The sequence below is a fragment of the Diplotaxodon limnothrissa genome, linkage group LG4 (assembly GCF_057381915.1).
Source record: "Diplotaxodon limnothrissa isolate DT_005_m linkage group LG4, D_limnothrissa_male_GT1.1, whole genome shotgun sequence".
Lineage (NCBI taxonomy): Eukaryota > Metazoa > Chordata > Actinopteri > Cichliformes > Cichlidae > Diplotaxodon > Diplotaxodon limnothrissa.
The window spans coordinates 12913068-12935443 of NC_140599.1; the positions used below are offsets into that span (position 1 = coordinate 12913068).

At 40.7% G+C, this 22376-nt stretch overlaps 1 protein-coding gene across 1 annotated transcript; it reads right to left on the reverse strand.

The window, feature by feature from the left end:
• Positions 1-1528: 1528 nt before the first annotated feature.
• On the reverse strand, positions 1529-21990 carry LOC146633417 (uncharacterized). Its single transcript, XM_085351495.1, has 19 exons — positions 21453-21990; positions 20171-20258; positions 17896-17944; positions 14982-15026; positions 14777-14865; positions 14533-14629; positions 13860-14002; positions 11154-11323; positions 10724-10827; positions 10389-10556; positions 8758-8909; positions 8282-8384; positions 8111-8183; positions 7932-7974; positions 7506-7835; positions 7267-7398; positions 4385-6457; positions 3408-3498; positions 1529-2837 (listed from the first exon to the last, which is right to left on the reverse strand). The coding sequence occupies exons 1-19, from the start codon at positions 21616-21618 to the stop codon at positions 1608-1610; spliced, it is 5346 nt and encodes a 1781-aa protein (XP_085207621.1). The 5' UTR covers positions 21619-21990; the 3' UTR covers positions 1529-1607.
• Positions 21991-22376: the final 386 nt, after the last annotated feature.

Sequence of the window (22376 nt, forward strand, 5' to 3'; positions counted from 1 at the left end):
TATCAGTTTGGCTATTTTAGCATGCTAGCGTGCTCACAGTGATAACAGCCTAGCATCTTGTGTTAGCAGCCAAGGCCGCAGGGTGGAAACGTTAACTAGGACTGAGTATATTAGAGAACTGGGGATACAATACAGATAGTTAAACAAATACAATATACTTTTCATGTTTGAACAATATAATTACGTACATTGTACTAACATGATAGTATATTGTACAAACATATAAAGTATATGAAAGTTAGTATGAAAGTTAGAACAATAAACTTTTCACGTTATAACGTGATATACTTCTATTTTTCTTTTGCCTGGGTGGCAGCTCTGCGCTTGCGTAAAATATTGATATAGAAGTGCAGTATGTACTAAATTGTGTTGATTGGCATGTCTGGTTTTAAAAAAAAAAAAAAAGCCTATGCACATTTAAACGACAGAAGTTGACCCAAAGTGCACAATAACACTCCAGGTCTCCGACAAATCTATTTTCAAAATACACGAAAAGCTGAAAAGTGTGTTTTGTTGTATTATTAATTTTATTGTTGTGGAAAGTATAAATCACAATCATTTCATGGTCATTAAAACGTGTTCAGAAGTGATGACTATTCATCATCTCATAAATCATGACACACTGCTCTTCCCTTCATAAGCTGCCTTTATGGGTTAAAAGAAACAATATTGGCCTTATATTTAATTGGTATGTGATCAATGCCAAAACGTAAGCAAGATTATTGAGGGACATTGGCCTGCAGTGTTTTCAGAATAGTACATAAATAGCTGCTGCTTATTATATGTTGCTTGGTAGCTTGATCTATTATAATAGAATTTATCTGCAAAAATAATAAAGCTTTAAGGTAAAGATGCAATAGAAAGTCAAATCCAAAGTGCAGTGAAGTAGATGTACTGTATGTTAAGCCTGGAGTTACCACTTGTGCTCACTAATAGTACCAGCAGACATCCAGACAGAAACCCAAGATTTTAGATTTTTTTAAATTATTATTTATTTCCCTCAAAACAGGAAAAACTAAACTTGCCTCTACTAAATCATTCATCTATCCAGCAGTTTTTAGATTAAACATAAAAGAAATAATAAATAAACAAAATGCAACACAGAGGTTAAATCCTAAATATTCACAGTAGGCTGTGCATTTTAAATGATCACAATCTTTTTCTCAGTAATCCAAACGCACCCCTGTGCGAGGCAAGGCAAATTATTGACTGACTATTCAAAATGTAAGATTTCCATCCATAGCAGATTCATGTGAATCGTAACTGCTGGCAGTCCTGAGCAAGTTGTAAACAAGTGCAAAAATCCTTCAAGTCAAAATAATTCAAGAGCGTTAAGGTTCACCGTGTGATTTCAGTCACATTCATTTTTTTGATTTTGTATAAAGTGCCATTTCTTCACAATTTTATACGAGGATTGCGAATGCTATAAATGAATTATGAAGATCTTAACGTGATACAAAACGTATCCTGGAGCAAAAATTAAACAAAAGTAACAACAACAACAACAAAAAACAAAATCCAGGCACCTGTTGGTCAGAGAAAATAAAACATCATTCAAGTAAATTTAACTTCATTTTTAGAGTCGAGGTGACGCATCCGAGTGGAGATCAGTGGTTTTCCTTTCGTTTCCACCTGTCGGCCCCCTCTCCTCCGCTCTCTTCTGCGCCATCTGTTCTTTTCTTGGACTTCTTGTGTTTGTGTTTCTTCAGCTCTCCGTCCTGCGGCTGCTCCGGGGTCGCCTGCCTTTTCTCTTTTTTCTGCCTTTTTTGTTTCCTCTCCTTCTCTGTCCTCTTGTCGTCTTTGCTGTTCCCCTGGCTCGCTGACGAGCCGACGCTGCTGCTTCGGCTGCTGAGCATCTCCCCTTCCTCCAGATCCTTCCCTCCACCGAACCAGTTTTCTACTCCATCCACTTTATAATCAGCCTCATGCTCCCACCAGGCACTTCCTCCCTGCACAGCCATCATCCCTCGATTTTCTCTCCCCTCTTTGCCTTCTTTGACGAATTTCTCAGCCTTGTTTGGTTTACGCTCTTCTTTTCCAGCTTTGCTCTGCATTAACCCCAAATGAGGGGAATATCTTTGAGAGTATCCAGGAGATTCAAAGGGGAGCAGGTCTCTGCCTTTACCCCGGCTGTGGGAGTGGTGTGTCCCTGGAGCTCTGTCTTTATTTCGATCACTCCCTGATGAATCTTGGTGGTTACTGTGGTAGTGGCTGTAGTTTTTATCTTTGTATCTGAGATTCAATGATGGGTCTCTGTGTGTTTTCTGTGCATCTTTTTCAGGCAGGTTGGGTTCCCTGCTTATTGTGTTGCTTTCCCTGTTTCTGGCACTGGTGAATTTCTTGCTGGGACAGGATGAACTCTTGTTGCTAGCCTGGCTGCCCCCGTATTGCAGATCTGTCCTATCTGCATTGTGTGATGTTGAGAAGGAGTAAAACTGAGAGGAGGTGGGGAGAGAGGCAGTGCGTTTTTGCTCTTTGTCCCCGTCTCTCCCGCTTCCTTCCTCTCTTGTTTGTTCTTTTGACCTTTTCCTCTCTTGTTGCCTCTCCCTCTCTCTGTTCCTCTGCCTGTCCATCTCTCTCCTCGTCTCCCTGCCTGCATCTGCAGACGTGGTGCTTACAGCTCCGTCTTTGCCACTAGAGGGAGCCACACTTCTGTGTGACCAGGAGCAAGCAGAGTCTCTCTCTTTCTCCCTGCCCCTCTCTCCCTGCTGTTCCTCGTCACCCTCGGCTTTGTTGGTCACTGACGGTTGAGGCAGAGTCAAAGAAACACGGTCAGTGTGAACTCTGACTTTTCCTTCATCCTCCTCATCATCTCTCTCCCATGTTGATCGGGGTGCCTGGGAAATAAAAGTAAAAATACAATGTGACTCAGATGTCATGACTTTTTTTTTTTTTAAGGGAGTAAGTCATAGTAGCTTAAGCATCATTAGTTAATATTAATCTCTGGCACTCTTCCTCATGTAATCAGTTGTCCTGTCTCCTTCCCTTAACCCACAACTGGTTGTGACAGGTGACTGTTAAAAGGGAGTTTTTCCTTTTTGAGTTTCTTTTTTTTTCACTGCCACCGAGTGCTTGTTCACAGGGGGTTATCTAATTAGGGCTTTCTTTCTACTATTGTAGGGTCTTTACCTTACAGTATGAAGTGCCTTGAGGCAACTCTTGTTGTCATTCAGCACTATATAAATAAAACTGAATTGAGTGACAGAATGGTGGCACAGTGGTTGCCTGATACCAAGATCCTATATGTGAATCCACCATCTGGCCGGGGCCTCACTATGATGAGTTTGTATTCCGGTTCTCCGGCTTCCCCCCGCAGTCCAAAGGCACGCAGTTAGTAGGGTTCTACATTGGTTGGATGGATGAACTTAGGTGGTGGATGCTTATATAACCTCGGCTGACATACACACCTGAACGTGTACCAGCTCCGTCCATCTTTCTTGGGTGTATTTCTCCAACGTTTTCACCACTGTCCTCCTCTGATGACTCTCTTCTTCACGGCTGCCCAACACACATAGACAAGATTAAATATCACAGGTAATCTAATAAAAGAAGATATACAGCTGCAACACTAGATCTCTTTAGTCTTTAATTGCATCCTAGGATGTTGTTCTTTAGTCTTTGTAGATCCCTGAGGAGAAAATTACGTCCTGTGTTTTATGTGTTAGGAGCAGTGGGCAGCCACCCTGCAGAGACTAACTCGAGTAACAAGCCAGTGACTCAATTGAAGACCTGAGGAAAATTAAACTAGCATGTTTTAACAGTGAGGAAAATCTGAGATCCAAGAATGCATGTGAATGTTAGACAAGGTGCTTGCTGTGAAGATGTGATAAACAAATAGCAGCCGAGCTGGTGGGAAAAATGAAGATAAATTGATTAAGACTGCAAATTCTGTGCAGCTCTGATAGGAAAATATTTCCCTGACTGTTAAAGACCAATCCAGGGTATTATGTTCTTATATTACAGGTAAAACAGTGTTGAACTTAATTTACTTATTAATTATCTAATGTAAAAAACCCCAAAACTATAGTAATCTAAATGGCTGTTCAGATACATTTCGGGTTTTCTACCTGCTTCCACTTTTTCCAGTGAAAGCAAATACTGTTGTTCTTCGTTTAGGAACAGTTTAAACTGAATACACACGTTTAGGTTCAGCAGTTGTGTTCAGACAGAAAAAAAGACATGACGATGTCACCACAACTTGTAACAACTTGGTAAGGTCTGAAAATGTACTTTGATCTAGACTTTGAGAAACGCAATCATATTTTATTACCAGATCAGATAAGATAAGATTATTATTTAATCTAAACATTTCTTGGAAAATGCAGCTACAAAGATTAAAATGAAGACAGTTAAGAGAAAAAAATGAAAGCAGTAATGTTCTGACCTGCCATCACCCAGCTTGGTGTTAGGTCCATCTTGGTGGCCTTCATTTTTGCTCCTTGATGAGCTGAACCTCAATGTACCTTCCTCCCTCGTCATCATCTCGACACCTTCCTTTAGCTCGTCCCTCCACGCTTCTCTGTTTTCTTGCTCCTTCTGCGAGTCTCCCATCTCTTGATCTTTGTCGTCCTCTCTCAAACTCTCTTCTTCCCCCTTTCCTGTCTCACTCTCCTCCACTCCTGTGAGCGCACAGTGCCATAAGTCTAATTCCCCCTCGTCTTCATCGTCTTTTCTTTCTCTGGTGTCTTCCTTCTCTCCTGCCTTCGTTCCCTTATCATCTCTGAAGGTAAATTTGTCCCATGTCAGTCTTTTTTCTCCCTCACCTTGTATCAGTTTGTCTTCAGAACGGTCCTCCTGGTTTCTACTGGATTCCTTTTCATTTAGTTCACCTCTGTTGACCCTCTGCGCCTCCTCTCTATTTTCAGGGTAATTGATGTTTTCCTGCGCCTTCCCTGTAACCTCGTGTTTTCCATTGTTCTCCTCTGTCCTTTTGCCATCCAGGTTGATGTTGATGCTTATCTTCATCTGCGGTTTCACCTTCATCCCTTCCTCCCAGATGTCTTTCGCTGTCAGAGGCCATGTTTTCTTCTCTGACTTCTTCTCCATTTTTTGCTTCTCTTTGTCAAGTGGTTTCAGGAATTCACTAAGACGGTTTTCAGGCTTCTCTGCTGTTTTCGTTTTCAGGTGTTTGCCACTTTGCATCTCACCAGAAAGACTACCATCCCTTTCATTCTTCACCAGATCCTCATTCTTTCTTTTCCTATTCTTCTCTGATCTAGAGTCAGGAGTTTTGCTGCCTCCAGGGTTTTCTTCTCGCTCTTTGCTCGTCCCGTCTAGCTCTTTGTTGGGTTTTGCTTTGTGCTGTCTCTTCCCATCACTAAAGTCTAAATCTTTGCCTCTTTTCCAGCATTCCTCTCCTTCTGAATTGCTTCCTATGAATTTTCTTTCAGGTTGGTCTTGTTTCAGGACAGTTTGGTCTGAATCTTTCTGTACTGGCGTACTATGCTTGCAGGCCTTTGGTTCACTGCTGTGCCTCCTTTTGTCCTTTCTGCTGTCATCTCTAGAGCTTTCAGCATGAGGGGGCGAAGTCTCCTGTCCACTGTCTTCAGGTTGTTTCTTCTTCTTCTTTTGTTCATGTTTCAGTGGGCTCGACTCCTCCAGTTTTTTCAGTGGTTTATTGTCTGTACTCGGTCCTTGCAGTTTCATTTCCATGCTACTCTTTGAAAGCGTGACTTGTTTATGTCTTGACTTCTCATTGCACCTCTCAGTAGATGCTCTTGGCTGAGCTCTGTCTTCAGATGGCGTGGAGCGACCGTCACTGGACGACTGAGATGGAGGTGATCGGCTGTCATTAGCCTTATAAGACATAGAGGAACTGCTGTCACTGCATGACTGAGATGGCGTGGAGCGACTCTCGCTTGAAGAATGAGATGGGAGAGAGCGACTGTCACTGGATGACTCCGACGAGGGGGAGCAGCCATCCATCTCAACAGGGCATCTATCTTGTGGTTGGTAGCGAGACTTTAAGCTGGCTTGTGATTGATTTCTGCTTCTGTCTGTGCTCACCCACTGAGGGGGAGGAGGAGGAGGAGGAAGACTGAGTAGGGGAACAGGCAGCTGGTGGAGCTGGTGATAGCTGCTGAAATATTTCTCATACCACTCTTTGTACTCATTCTTCCACTGCAGGTAGCACTCCCTGTCCAGCTCCAGGCTGTTTGCTCGACTTGTGCACGTGTTTCTGGAAATACTGTCCTCAGAGCGTGCCGCTTCCTTCCCTGAGTGTTCTCCCCGCTTCCGGGAGTGGTTGCTGCTTGAAGATGATTTCTTGCTAAGATGGCGACTGTGATGGCGGTCCTTTCTGCCTAATAGAGACTTGGACCTGGAATGACGAGCCCTTCGAGGTGAAGACGACGAGGACGGTGTAGGTGAGCGCGAGCGTTTATAACCGTAGGTATAAGAGCTAGGCTGGCGAGAGCGTGTGTGCAGGTCTCTCTGATGAGAGTAGGGAGAGCGGTGTCTAAAGAAGAAGAAAAAAAGAAAACACAAGACAGTTTTCACTGTATGGAAAATACATGGTTATTGGTTGGTGGGTGTTATTAGGTGGTTGTGGAGGAGTGGGTCGCTCACTAACAAGAAGGCCCCTTCAGTCTGTACCCTTGGGCAAGTTACCCCTGAGGTATGTGTTGGAGTGTGTGTGTGATTATTAGAAGGTGGAAACAATGGAGAGCTACAGGTACTCTGGCATTTACCTGAATGACAGACTTGACTGGAGGACCAAGAGTGATGCTGTGAACAGGAAGGGAATGAGCAGACTCTACTTTATGAGAAAGCTCTGATGTTGGAGATCTTCTACCAGCCTGTGGTACTGATAGAAGATCTCCATCATCATGAGTGGTACTGCTATTGTCTTCTGCTCTCCACCACAAACAACCCATCTCACCCACTCCAGTCTACACTACTGAAGCAGGGGAGCTCTTCTTCCCTCAAACTAATTCAACCCCACTTCCATAAAGAATGCTTCAGGAAATCATTCCTACTGTTCTCTTAGGTTTATACTGTACATACTATTTTTAATGACATTTGTACTACTCTACATTTGTACTAAATGTTTTTATATTATTTATTTACTCCACAAATGTAATGTGAATTTTCAGGTTTTTAAACATAACAATGCTGTTGGGTTTTTTTTGCTCTGTATTTGTCCTGCATGTTTTTAGTATACAAGTCAGTTTCTGTCAGTCCTGAAGATTTTCAATTCAGGATGGTGCAAAACAGCAAAATGCAAAATACTGTAAATAACATTTCTGTAAAAGGGCCACAAAATACCTTGATCTGCTTCTGGAGCGAGAGCGAGACTCAGAGTGGCTTGAAGAGTGAGAGTAGGAGCAAGAGGCCTTGGTTGTAGAAGACTTTGAATGTGAAGAGGAGCGTCTGTAGCCAGATGCTCTTTGAGGTGACCTGAGTGACAAAAAGTGACATGTAAAGATATAAAATATACATTATGTTCAGTTCATCATGTACATCTATAGGATAGTATAAACATAATGCTGTAAGCAGGTACACACCTCTCTTTTTTCTTTCTCTGATACTTGTACCACTCCTGGGGAATGAGGCGAGGGATGGGGGAGGAGGTGGTAGTAGAGGAGCAAAGGGATGGGATAGGGGTACCCTGGGGGGCTGGAAGGGTCCAGATGGGTGTGGCAGGTGGGTATCCAGGAGGGTAAGTGCTGTGCGACTGTTGAGCTGATAAGTACGTGTGAAAAAGTGGGGAGGGAAAAAGAGGTGGTGGAGTATTTGAATATGAAGAGGAGGATGATGTGGAGGGGATGGTAGAAAGCTGCTGGGTATTAGATTCAGTCTTTCCTCCAGTGAGACAAACCAAAGATGAAGAAGAGCTATAAGGAAGGTACATGAAAGGTAAAAGATGTCAGTGTTTAAAGAGTGGAAAAAGGAAAATACAAACCCCTAACTCAGAAACACACACTACCGACCTCTCCAAGCTGACTGAGGATTCAGGGTATACTGGGGTTGCACCTGTTGATTCAAAGAAAAAGTGTTTTTTTCCCTCATTATTTCCTGATTTTAGTGACATTACTGGCATGTGTCTAAACACAAGGTTAACAGTAGGGAATAGATTATCACACACTGATACTGTTTATTAGTCACTCACCTGAGCAGGAGTGTTGATTCTCTTGACTGACGCTACCTGTCAGAGGCTGCTCTGCTGCTGGAGTGTCATCATCCTAAACAGACACAAATGCCACAAGATTTCATTAAAAAACACAAACAAAAAAAGGTTATTATTGAGTGAGAATGACTGTTCCTGTATGAATGACCTCACCGGTGTTATGGGCTGTGACGGTGGATCAGTCGGATCTTTGTTTGAAACCTTTCCAGACAGGGCAGCACCTGCTGAGTCACTGCACATCTTTCCTTCAATCTCACTGAGTAAATACATCACAGTCAGCACAACATGATCGCAATCATTTAAATTCTCCTCATTCTTACCTCTTTAGCAGCACTGCAAAGCTGTAGCTACAGTGAAATTACTCCTTTTTTATAAATGGCAGCGCCAGCTATTTTAAAACCCTTTGATTTTAAGTTGGAAATACAGTAGTTAAATTCACAGTTTATCGTTAGACAACGAGCGTTACTTCATTGTCAGGCAACACTAGGAGCTCCCAAACAGCTTTAAGTGTGTTTTCACTGCTGTCTGGCTGGAGTGGGACATCTTCAACATCCTCAAATATTATGAAGATCGTCCGCAATGTGGATGTAGAAATACCCATGTAAAAATCAGTGTAATATTATACATACTTCTCAGATATTTCTAGCTGGTTTTCTAGAGGCTGGAGGGATGTGCCTGCTGTGTCATTCTCAGAGGCTGGGTCTGTAGTTGCAGGTTGAACCTCAGAGACTTGAGACTGTGGTGGTATATTTGCAGTCTTTAGATGATCCAGAAGAGAGTCCTGAACAGGGGGTATACCAAGAAAACATTGCAGAGATCAAAATCCAGTGGAACAAACAAGGGAGCATGAATGCTAAGGAAGATCTTTGTAAAACAGAATCCCAAAGCTTAAATGATTATTCGTAATGATGGCTAATTTACTGGGCTGATCTACAGAATTAAATTAAATTAGATGTTTTTTTTTACGATTGCTGTGCCACACATAAGACGAGTTAACTTATAGAGCAAATTAACAGCAAATGGTGAAAAAACAGAGGTATTTTACTCTTGCAACAGCAGTAGAAAACAAAGTTTTCTTAGTTTTTAGTAACTTTCTAAGTTTACCACAAATAGATCTTAATTGAATCGAGTCCTCATCAGCTCTGTCGCTCTCTTTGTATTTTGTCTCTCAGGTTAAATACCTTTTGGACAGCTTTTTATTGCTTGTTAACATAAGTGCAATAAAACTTAATATGCTGTTGTGAACTTTATTACCATTGTTTTCTCAACAATTTCTTCTTGTGTGCTACACTCCTTATACGATACAGTGCACACACAAAACTAGAAACCGGGTAAGAAGAAACTATCATGACTGCAAATTAAAGGAAACTGCAAGAGTTTTAAAAATGATTTTAGTCATAAATATGAATTTAGCATTTCATATTCTTTTCATTTGTCCCTTTAAAAAAAATAAAGTTAAGGGATGATGTTAAATCAAGTCTAATGTTGCCTCTTCTTTACAGTGAGAAAGGTTATTAATTTAATAATAGTACTGGAACTTCTTTTCAGTAGATACCCAAAGCTGAGGTGTCTGTATCAACATCAGGCCTGAGAAAGTTGGATCACTGCACCTCAATTTGGGAAACATTTCATCAAAGCCAATAAACGAAACCAATAATTTACAATAGAGGAATATAGTACATTAGGACTGTGCGACATGGCAAAATATATCAAGTGATGATATTAAAATGTCTATTGTTCCTTTAGATGACGCTTTGCAATAGTCACCCCGGCACCACAGGAAGGACCAGCCAAAAAACATCCGGGTTCTCATTCCTAAACGAGGGGCTAGAGCCATCAGGTGCTCAAAATAAATCTCAGAAGAAGAACAGTGACCATTACAACTTATATTTGTAAATATATAGAAAATATATAGAAGCTCTTATATGACTGCGTGGGGTCATTTAGTGTGTGTTGCTACAGGTTAACATAAGGCTGATATTGATATGTTAAAAAGTACTTTTGATTTGGTTATTATATAAAATATTCACTGAATTTACAGAAAATGCACTATACTGTGATTTATATCATTATCAGGATAACAGATGACTTATATCAGGATATGAGACATGTGTACATGCATGTTTCTTCTTTGGGCAAATACAGAATGTTGCAGAGACCTACCAAAGGTCTTACCCTGAAAAGAAAACAGTAATTATATTATTTGCAGGTTCTTTATTTTTCCTGCCTGCCAGATGAAACATATTATTAAAAGGCTCACCTGCTGGCTTTGGGATGACTGCTGAGGTTTCTGTGGCTGGCTCTGCATGGGCAGAGGGGGCGGGGTAGGGACAGAGGGGGCTGGAGTTAGATTTTGAGACTGGGATGTGGCTGGTTTTCTTTTCAAGCTTTTGTCTTGTCCTTGTTCTTTCTTAAAACTGTTGACAGCCTGTGGTGGGAGAAAAATGGATGGAGAGCAAAGTGAATGCTGAATACTGAATCTTCTGGTGTGACGTTACAGATCAACAATACAACATTAACTGTACCTTGAAAAAGAAAGCATTATTACAAACATTTAATCTATAATATATAATTATTATCACTCTGTCAATTCACCTGTCTGAGAAATTTATTGGCTATCAAGGTGTCAGGAGAGACTTCTAATTGTTCGCAGGTGGGACAGATATGGTACTCTGATTCCAACAAGGCAGTGCGAATACCTGAGTGAGAGAAAAGGAGATTAAAGAGCAACCAGAGCACTGTTTATTTGTACAATAATGTGACACAGTCCTACAGTTTGAAGCAGTGCCGTGCTTTCACTGTCGAGAGTACAGACTGTACATGCACTTGTGTTTCTGCTGCTTTTGGTAGGCAAAATTTGCACATTTTTGCTGAATCTGTGATACACTTAAACATTTCTACAATTTTGTACTTTGTGTAATTAAATTTTTGAGTTAGTAAGAACTGGATATATAGATATATTAGGTTCAGGTGATTAGATGTTTAAACTATTAATTTATCTTATGTGTGTGTAGCAGACACTCACATTCATCACAGTAGCTGTTTCCACAGCAGGGTATGACCACGGCATCAGCCAGCAGTTCATTACAGAGCAGACAGAGGAGCTCGCCAGGTATGGGATCATCCTGGTCTTCAGACTCGGGCTCCTGTGCAAGGAAGGGAGGTTTCTCCTTCTTGCCAATAGCATATGCCTCTCTATGGACAGAAAAAAGTACATGCACATTTACTTTTGTGTCCAACCCACTGTCATTATTGCACTTTTCTGTTGCGCTGTCTTATGTTTGTATCGTTCTGTTCTGTCTGGTGTTGCACTGTCTTTGTTTTGGGTTTTTTTTGCAATTCCTGCAATTTTTTTTCCACACTTGCACTTTATGTAGTCCTGTGTTGATTGTCTTTTATATGTAGCACCATTGTCTTGGAGGAATGTTGTCTCGCTTCAATGTGTACTGTACCGCTGCACATGGTTGAAATGACAATAAAGCCTCTTGACTTTTATTTATTAACAGGATGCTTTTAACTAGATTTACTTCAACTGGGTACCTTTAAGAGAAGGCTGTTAATTTGACATTTGACTTAAAAAATGGCTACTAATAAGCCAAAAGTATAGAGCATGGACTGAAAAGGAGGATATCTATCTATCTATCTATCTATCTATCTATCTAAAATACAGCTCTCTTTCAAATAACGACTCGTTACAACAGTGGTATGCAGAAGAGCATCTCTGAATGCACAACATATCCAACCTACCTGCCACTCCTGTCAGCTGAGAACATGAAACTGAGACCAAAGTTCACACAAGCTAACCCAAATTATAAAATGGAAGGCTGGAAAAATGTTCTTAATGTGTTTTTCTAAGTTTAGGTCTGCATCCATCACTACACCCAAATTTCTCGCCTGGTTTGTGGTTTTTAGGTGTATAGATTGAAGTTCTCTAGTGACCTGTAATCGTTTTTCTTTGGCGCCAAAGACTATTACTTCAGTTTTGTTTTTGTTTAGTTGGAGAAAATTGTGGCACAACCAGTCATTAATTTCCTCAATGCATTTACCAAGAGCCTGTACAGGGCCTCGGTCTCCTGGTGACATTGTGGTATATATTTGTGTGTCATCTGCATAGCTATGATAGTTTATTTTGTTGTTCTTTATAATCTGTGCCAGTGGGAGCATGTAAATGTTAAACAGAGGGGGTCCCAAGATGGAACCTTGGGGAACTCCACATGTGATACTTGTCTGCTCGGATGTGAAGTTACCTATTGATACAAAGTATTTCCTGTTTTCTAAGTATGTTTTGAACCAGTTTAGTACAGTTCCTGAAAGACCTGCCCAGTTCTCCAGTCGTTTGAGTAATATGTTGTGGTCAACTGTATCAAATGCTGCACTGAGATCCAGTAAAACTAGGACTGACATTTTTCCACTGTCTGTATTCAGACATATGTCATTAAACACTTTTGTCAGAGCAGTTTCAGTGCTGTGGTTCTGTCTAAAACCTGACTGGAAGGCATCATAGCAGTTATTCTGTTTTAAGAAGTAATTGAGCTGTTGAGAAACTGCTTTTTCAATGATCTTACTTAAAAATGGGAGATTTTAGATTTTAGATAGTTGTTCATTTGTGTCTTGTCAAGATTGTCCTTTTTCAGTATAGGTTTGATTACAGCAGTTTTTAGTGATTCTGGAAACACACCTGATAATAAAGAAAAGTTGACGATCTGTAACAGGTCTGACTCTAAAGTCTTTGAGACCTTTTTGAAAAAACTTGTTGGCAGGACATCTAAACAGCAGGAGGAGGAGTTCAGTTGACCTAAGATGTCCTCCAGGTCTTTGCTGTTAATCGGGTGAAACTGTTTGATGGTGTTTAAACAGCTTTTCGGTGGACACAGTACATATCCTGGATCTGCTGTTGATGTACCAACTGCTTGTCTAATCTTTTGGATTTTGTCTGTGAAGAATTTGGCAAAGTCATTGCAGGCCATGGTTGAATGAAGTTCAGCTGCCACTGGCACAGGAGGGTTTGTTAGCCTGTCAACTGTAGAAAATAAGACCCGAGCATTATGGCTGTTTTTAGTGATGATGTCAGAGAAGTAGGACCTTCTTGCACTCCTCAGTTGTAAATAAAATGGAAGGCTGGAAAAATGTTCCCTGTTCTGATGAGTCTTGATTTCTGCAGCAATATTTGAATGACAGGGTCAGACCTTAAACTTAACAGCTTGAAAGCTGCCTTGTATAAACAGTTCAGGGTGGTGGTGTAATGCTGTGGGGGATATTTTCTTGGCACACTTTGGGCCACTTAGTATTAAGTGAGCTTTGTTTAAGTATAGTTGCTTTGTTCCATATTATTGCTGACCATGTCTGTCATGACCACAGTGAACCCATTTTTTGATGGCTTCTTCCAGTAGGATAATCCACCTTGCCACAAAGCTCAAATGAGCTTAAACAGTTTTCTTAGCCATGACAATGAGCTCACACAATCCAGTAAAACACCTCTGGCATGTGGTCAAACAGCAGATTCACATCATGGAAGTGCAGTCGACTGATCTGCAACCTAATGTGATGCTGTCATGTCAACGTGGACAAATCTCTGAGGAATGTTTCCAGTACCTGGTTCAATCTATGCCACGGATAATAAATGCATTTCTGAAGGCAAACTCTAAGAAAAGTGTAAATAAATGTATTTCCTAACGGTCAAACAAAAGAAACATTAATAAACACACACAGTAACACTTTAATTAACACTCACGCATCTATGGCAGGGATTGCATAGCGCCCACAGTTGGTCAGCTTGGCGCCTTTAATGTTGGGATCATCCACTTCGACCATGAAGGAACGTGGGATGCCTGTGCTCTTCTTTATCCTCACAGGTGCCTCAGAGTTTTTATCCTGCTGTCAAAGACAGAAACATCTACATTTAAAGGCACACATTCCAGCTTTATATTTAAAAATAATAATTTCTTGTCTGGTAGACTAGCTTTGCATGATTGATATGTTAAATAAATCCTCAGCCATGAATCCTCTAGCTGAAACAAGATACTCTGATTGCCTCATCCTTGCAAACTGAAGGTTTGAAAAGCAGATGGGTGAAGCTTTTGTGCTCACAGCCAGAGGTATCTCAGTGAGATGACCATATTAGGATAACTCGCTGACGTAATATGGAGCCAATAGAAAAAGAAACTGCACATGTGCTTATCTCATTATCTGGAACCTTGGCCGTTTTTAATATGTTGGCTAAATAATAAATATAACAGAAATCCAGGAAAAGCATTACAGATATCTGAAGTACACGTGAATACGCAAACACTATCAGCACTCAAAGAAATTATACATTTCTACATTCTTTACTCACCCAGGTTTATTTTTCAATTCACGATTTGTACAAGTAGCTAAGTCACTTAACAGATACATTATGGCCTTACCCCGCTGGAAGGACAGTTCCTGATGTGGTGTCCTGGATTTCCACAGCGATAACAGGTGTAATTCGCAGAAAGGACATTGCTGGGTTTTGTGTTTAAACTGGAGAATAATAGGAAGAGCCGAGTGAGAATGTGTAATGTAAAAAAGGACATCAACCAATAAAGAAGGAAGACGTAAAGAGAGATATGAGAACATGAGAGGAGTTTAAGAGATGGAAACTCAACAGTGTGAGGATACATGACTCACTTCATGGGGTCATAGATGGACTGATTTATCATAACTTTGATCTTATCCTCCTCTGATGCATCCACATCAACCAGGTTAGCCATCTGCATCTAAATGCATGATGTGCAGCATACACAAAGACGTCGTTTGAGGATCAGTGTTCAGCTTGGACTGAAGCATGTAAACCAAGATAAACGTGCATAACAGAAACAGAAAATAGCATTACCTTGGAGAAAAAGGACAGGGCTCTTGTCGAACTGTGATCATCCATCTGTTAGAATTAAACACAAAAAAGTTTCATAAAAGTAATCATGACGGCCGCCCCCGGTTACCCAGCTTGTGGAAAAACATTAAAATTGTTTATCCAAAAATGTCTGAAAATAAAGTTTGAGGTTTGACATACAAGCATACACAAAACAAGACATTTGAGCTACAAACCTTTACCCCAAACTGGGCTAAACCACAATTCAAAGTTTTAGTTGTTACTTTCAGTTTGTTTTACGAAATCACAAGTGTCATTTAAATGAACATAAAATTTGCATCAGCATCCATCTGTGATTTTCAGTGTGACTGATCACTGTCCACACAGCTCACACTGCATTTCTCCAAACTCTTGAATTTAAAATGTAAAGAAAACTTTACAAAGCATCCTGGGAATGTACACTTGTCCAGCCAGCGTTTTTCTGTCTAAGCATCTATTTATGTTATCCTCCTCTACTGTGCTGGAACAGAGGAGCAAAGAAAGAAATCCAAACTGTGTGTGTGATAGAGGCCGTGAATTGTTAGACAGGAAAAACCTGTTTAACAGGTTCTGGTTTAGTAGCCTTTAAATGGAAACACTGTAGAAACGCGCATGCAGAAACATGCATGGCCCCAAGAGGATTAATCCTGTGAGCTTTACCAGCTTGAAACGGAGACTTTTTGCTAAGACCAGAATGTCTCTGTTGGACTGTTGTGAAAGTTTTTTTTGCAGCTTTCAGAGCTGTAACTGCTTTAATGAATCTTTAGCCTCATGTAGATCAGTAGTTTGATTTGTACAAATATTTGGCTGATAGGCCAGAAAGCATGCCAAATAGGTATATTAAACTAAGATAAAGATAAAACATCCCTGAAGTGAGCCTTTAGCTGAAGCTCCTACTATAAAGAGAAATTAAATACACCAGCATGGGAGTATACTCATTACTTCAAAAAGATATGCAACATTCCCCCCCCCCAAAAAAGGCACATACAGTACACATATGACTCAATGTTCAACATTATGAAGGTCAAAAGATGGTACTCTGAAACATCCGTTTCGCTCTGATATCATTTAAGCACGTCAGCTGTAATAATTTGTACCCAAGTTATGTTATACAGGAGCTGCTGATGTGAAGGGGGGGTAGCTCAGTAGGTAGAGTGGTGGCCCCATGATCGGAAGGTCGGGGGTTCGACTCAACTGAACGGCTACCCTGAGGTACCCCTGAGCAAGGTACCGTCCCTACACACTGCTCCCTGGGCGCTGCATTGGTGGCTGCCCACTGCTTCACTGGGTGAATGGGTTAAATGCAGAGGAACTATTTCCCTATGGGGACTAACACATACACATTAAGAAGTGTTGTGGCTACAATTCTTTGTTAATGTAACACATTTTTGTAAACATCTAAAAAGTCCAAATTCACACTTACACCACTTACAATGTAATTTATAGCTAAAGCCGCCACTTAAACCTTAAAGTTAATGACACATTTAAAATGCAGCATGCAAGTTAAAAAGAAACACCTCCTGACTGAACTACATGATATTGTTAATGTGAATTTCAGGTGATGTCTTTTTGGTCTGCAGCTCTCTGTCTCTACAGCTTTGATTCCCAATACCAGTATTGTGCAAGCCGCCCAGCGCGAGGAATCCAGTATAAAATGGGTGGAGTGGCCCTATAAGCTTGTTAAACGGCCAGTGATTCCATTGTCTTTTCTCTGTGTAGAAGTGTGTATTAGCGTCACTCTTCACAGTGAAGAAACACATACTCAGTACATAACACAGCTTGATATAAATAACTTTATTGGTAGAAAAAAAAAACAACAACACAAAATTAAAAAGTCTGTCCAAGTCAGTCCAACAGACTCAAAAGACTAAGAAGAGTGGCAGACACTTCTCCTACTGAGAAACCAAAGAGAGAAATCAGGTCAGTGCACACCAGTTAAGACTGCAGCAAGTGAAAGCTTGACTTTACCATCTTTAACTGAATTACACACAAGACCGCACTATAGTGTTTTAGAATGAAATACTTACAATGCACAGCTTGGTCCCTGAGGAATGAGCTTCTTTTGTTCTTGTTATAGATCAGAGACTAAGCCTTTTTAGCTGTTGCTTTAGCAGTCGATGGCATTTATTACTTAAAGGCGTGTAACATGACATGGCTATACAACTCTAAATCTGCATATTTCTTCACTTAAAGGGTGTCTTCTAATAACGCTGTCCATTACACCAAGGGAGTGATTTCAATTATGGTGGTTCTAAATGAATCACATTATAAATACTCAGTAAGAATTTGAAACTTTACAGCAGCCTGATAAATTAAAGTTATGCAGTATTTGCCCAGAATTGATAGAATTTAGACCATAAAAAGTGCAAAAGTGGCTTCTGGATGAGGCACAACTGGGCAGTGCCAGCATCATTAAACAGTTGGGTTTATCAGCTGTGAATAGCTGGCCTGCATGATAATGTTTGACCCACCCGCGCAGCTCCACCTCCCACAGACAGATACTGAACAATCTTCAACAATAGACGCTGACTGGTGACACAGCAGCTTGATAACATAACAGTTGAGAATATTTATTTAATAAAAGTGAGCACATACGACCTGTTTAATTGTAAACTTTTTTCTTTTTAAATGTTTTTTTTAAAAAACTTTTTTTAGTCAGTTATCTTCAAGCACTTAAATTGTTATACTGCGATTGTAAAATACATGATTCCCATCAGCTTTGATCCATTTAGTCTGCTTAATTAAAGAAAACGATGCATGTCACATGTATTCTATGTATTATTATTCTTTGTTATAAAATGCAGCATGCCATTTTTAAAAGACACAGCCTTAAAAAAAAAAAGTGCGTGTTTTGTGGAGCTGAAGGCAAAGTGCTGTGGGATGTGGTTTGGCTACATACTGCTCTGCTGGCTCCAAAGGCGTGGTGAAGCTGGACCTCTGATCGCTCACTGAAAAACAACAAAAAAACATTTTTAAACCTCCTCTACGACGGTGTGAGGCACAGATTTTTTTTCCCCTGACAGAAGTCAGTTGTCCATATCCAAACAGTCTTTGATGTGAATTAAAGAGCACTTTTAAAAGCTGCTTCAGTGAAAGTGATGGATAATGAAATCTACAACGGAGTGCTTTCTTTTGTTCAGAAAAGTGCAGACAAAGCAGGCAAATCAGGTTACAGCAGTGTGCATTAAACAAATCAAGAAGATATCTTCCTGCAGTGACCTTAAAATAAGATTTCTGTGTTTTTCCATACAGAGCATTACCTGCCGAGGTGCACAGCAGGGACAGTAGCACACAGACATAATTTTATATATCAAGAACAACAATCCTGAAAGCTGCCTACTTGATTTGCCTACTCACACTGCTGAAGCTCCACATTGGCCTAAAAACAAACAGAACAGGAATGCAGAGTTTGTCCCCTGTGATTACATTGGAAATACCCCAGGAAGGCAGTTCTTGATGTCCACTCAACGCAAAGGGCAATTTCTGAAATGCCAGCAAAGCACATGGGCACCTGTGAACAACTAGCAAAACTGAAAAGGCTGAATATTTTCTGTCTCTGAGAGACACATTGGGAGCGTTAACACACTCAGAAGAGTGCATCAGAAGAGCTAATACAAAGGTACATAGAGGCTGAAGTTCAGTTCTGGTGTTGTTTAGATCTGATGGAACAGAAAACAGTGAATCAAGTCAGAGCTTGAATGATTCATAGGTCAGCATTAAGGGGCTTACCAAAGCAAAACCACGCCTCTAAGAATGATCAAGGATGAGGACTGGACTGAAAATGAGTAAAAAAAAGCAGCCAATGTCCAAGGGAAAGCAGTGAAAGACTTTCAGAAAGCCTTGAATTATTGCTGAACACCACTTTAAATTAAATAAATAAATAAAAGTCTGGCTCCTGGGAAGTAAAATATACAGAAATGACAAGATTTGGGAAAGTGTTATATGAAATGAATAAGCGTCTTGAGGCAACTGTTGTGATATGGCGCTATATAAATAAAATCAAATTGAAATTTAATTGAAAGATGTCAACATTGACAATTATTTCATTTGAAAATATCCTCATATTGAATTAACAACAAAATGTTTACACAAAGTTAGAACTGGGACATTTTTTAAGTCTCTGGGAACTATTAACCTGCATTTGTACACGCAGCAATGAACCACATGCTCAACAATAGTTTTCTTGAGCACATGCAGTCAGTTCCACTCCCTCGTCTAGAGATTTTGCTAGATTACAAAAATCTTTTAATTACATTAATTACAGAAGGTGACAAAATCCTAAATTTTTTTGTACATCTTATGTTGAGAAATACTGTTGAGAACACTATTGGCCAAAGCATAGCACGCCTTTCATTACAGAATATTTTCTAAATTAGATACACTTGATATTTGTTTGGACAATGTTGAATAAAAACAAGGTATGAATGATCACTGCAGTCTGTTTTTATTTACATTTTAAAAAGTGTCCAAGCTCTTTTTAGAAACATAATTAAGAATGATTGTGATTTATTGTTGTTTTTTTGTTCGTGTGTTATTGCTTTGAGGATAAACAAGTCCCCTCATGCAGGTGGAGAGCTCATTTTCTGCTTTTAATCTTGTTGGCAGTGTTACGCCACCAATTAGCCCTAATTCCTCTCACCAGTCTGTAGGGTGCTGACATGGCTAGTCACATGACCGCCAGTCTGTTCCAGCGAGGTCCTGCTTTCCAAGCATAAAACCCACAACACTGCTGGTTCTACTGCGTAAGCCTGACCAGTGATTTGGGTAACCACTGAGTTTGTCACCATGTAGTTTCCTCAGAGTATTTTCTCATGGTCATGTCATGCAAAATCCTCAAAACTGAAATGGCCTCTACCAGCAAACCAGTGCTTTTCATGAACCACAGCAAAAGCTTTACAGTCAATGACAAAATACAGCAAATTAAGATAATTTTTCTTATTAAAATTATGTTTTTTGGGGTCAAGGTAGACTCTTATTAGCTTAACTGAATCTTTAGCTAGTATCCACTGCTACCCCTGGCTCTTGATAAGTCCTCTTGCAGTGAAATCTCAAAACTGTAGGTAAAGCTTTGGATTCCAGGTTGTAGCTTGCTGAGGCAGGGTGGAGCCTTTGCTATGGCAGGGACTAATAACAGTGCAGGAAATCAGATGGCAACTCCAAAAATATAGACTCACTTGTTGTGGGTCTTGCTGCTCGAGCTGGGGATCCGTCTGACGATGACAGATGAACCTTTGGGGATCAGACTGTCACTGTCAGTGTACTCTGAGAGGGAGAGATGAAGATAGCGAGGCTTTAAGGGTAATGATTAGCTCACCAGAAAGAATCTTAACTGGAATCTTACAAAACGAAAGAAGATAAAGAGCATAAGATTAGGTCTCAACTTGACTGACAAGCCCAATAGGTAATAATGTAAAGTCTAATGTAAAGTGCTGGGATTGCAACAAAGATAGACTTATCCATTTGTGAAAAATGGATGTCACAGCAGTCAGCTTCCCCAGGTGACATTTTGTCTGACCAAAACACCATAATCCAAAGATTTTCATTTATCATACTACCACCACACTACCACAAAAGATACCCTTTAAAAAAAAAAAACAAAGACAAACAAAACTAAACAAACTACCCATAATTCCAAACGCCTTCACCCACCAGGAGCAGGTGAACTGGAGAATACGGTCCTGGGTCAGTATCCCATACAAACTGGCTTGAGGTGTTGTGACAAAGACAAAGTCCACCCAAGACGTTGATATAAATTAAAAATAATTTATTAAACACATTTTAATTTTCTGTTCTTTTCCAGCATTGAGCCCTCATAACTTCATGAAAAGCTTCTGATTGCTTGAGGACATGCTCTGTTACCTGAGCCACAGCCGCCCCACAATAGCCAAACATCCCAATGAACTTGTATCACCCTCATGTGCAATATTCACAACAAACCTGCTCCATTACACTTATTTGATCCACCCCCATCCTCTTACAAAGTTCATTACATATTTAATCTATTTTTTGGCCATGTTTACTTTTTTGTTCATGCCACAGTATATGACAGCAAATACTCTAATAGCTCATTCATGTGCATGTGCATCTGGGAGCTCTTAAGCATATGGTAATGAATAAAGAGGTGCTCCTGTTCCACCTTTGCTATTTTTAACTCAGGCTTCCCCTGAGACTTGCACATGCACTGACAGGGCTCACCCACCACCACCGTCAGGCCTCACGATTAAAAGCACGAGGCGTAAAAGCGGCAGGAATGTAGCCCATTCATTAGGCCCTTTTGTCCTAGCTTGACTTTTCTGGACCCCCCCTCCCTGCACTGTTTAACCTGAAAGAGGTGACGCAACGCTTACCTCTGTCTCCAAACAGCTGTGATAGCAGGACCACGCGCTTTCCGACAAAGTTGAAGACGTTGACTTCAGTTTAAACAAGCTCGTTATCAGTGCACACATGTTTTATTACCTTCTTTGGTCTGCGCGTTTGTGATCTGCAGGTCGCAGTCCCCGGCTCGGAGCTTCTCCCTGCCCATGATCTGCCTCTTCAGCTCATTCAGCGTGATGTGCACGCCATCAAAAACCACCGTGTCGTAGCTGAGTCTGGAGGAGAATTTATAATGAATGTGAGCCATGATGAGAAAAAAACCTCCCTCAGTCCAAAGTTGACTAAAATCCGACAGCTGACAGCTTTTCTGCGATGCCAGGAAACCTGCACTGTGCCAGTTGCTATGGGACTACAAAGTTAGCTAGCTGACGTTAGCAGCCGGTGCACCGAGCGATAGCGGTTCAGTGCTAACAGGCTGAAGCGTCAATTAACAAGTGCCTCACGAAAAGTGGCTTTTACGGGATGACATGACCCGACGTCTGCTCCGACAGCCACAGAAATTCAAATAAAAGCGCCTTCAGTCGGTTTCGAGTCTATTTTGAACTTTTATTCGCAATAACGTTGCTCTCGATCTCGAGGAGTTCGCTGACAGAAACCACCAGCTGTTTCCACCAGCAACGGCTCGTCAGCACAGGGCACGCTCCAGCTGATGGCGCGTTCACGTGACACCCCGCAACTTCCGAGCCTCCAACTTTACGCCAGCTCACTCAGCCGTGCGTGGTGATTATAGAGCTAACAAATCGCACATTTTCCTAACGCTTTCAACGCATCCAAATAAAACGCTTCTAATTGCGCAATACCAAAGTGAGTATTGCGCAGATAGCAACGAGGGGAGGAATAGTGCAGCAAACTCTTCGTTTCGTCCGTTAAATCGTTAAGAAAGGCATTTTTTTTTTAAAAAACGAAAAAAAAAACATCAAATCACTCTTTGCCGAATGTAGTTATTCTAACCAGTGCATATGTAATTTCACCAATGCCATGTTTTGTTGTTAAATAATTAAACAT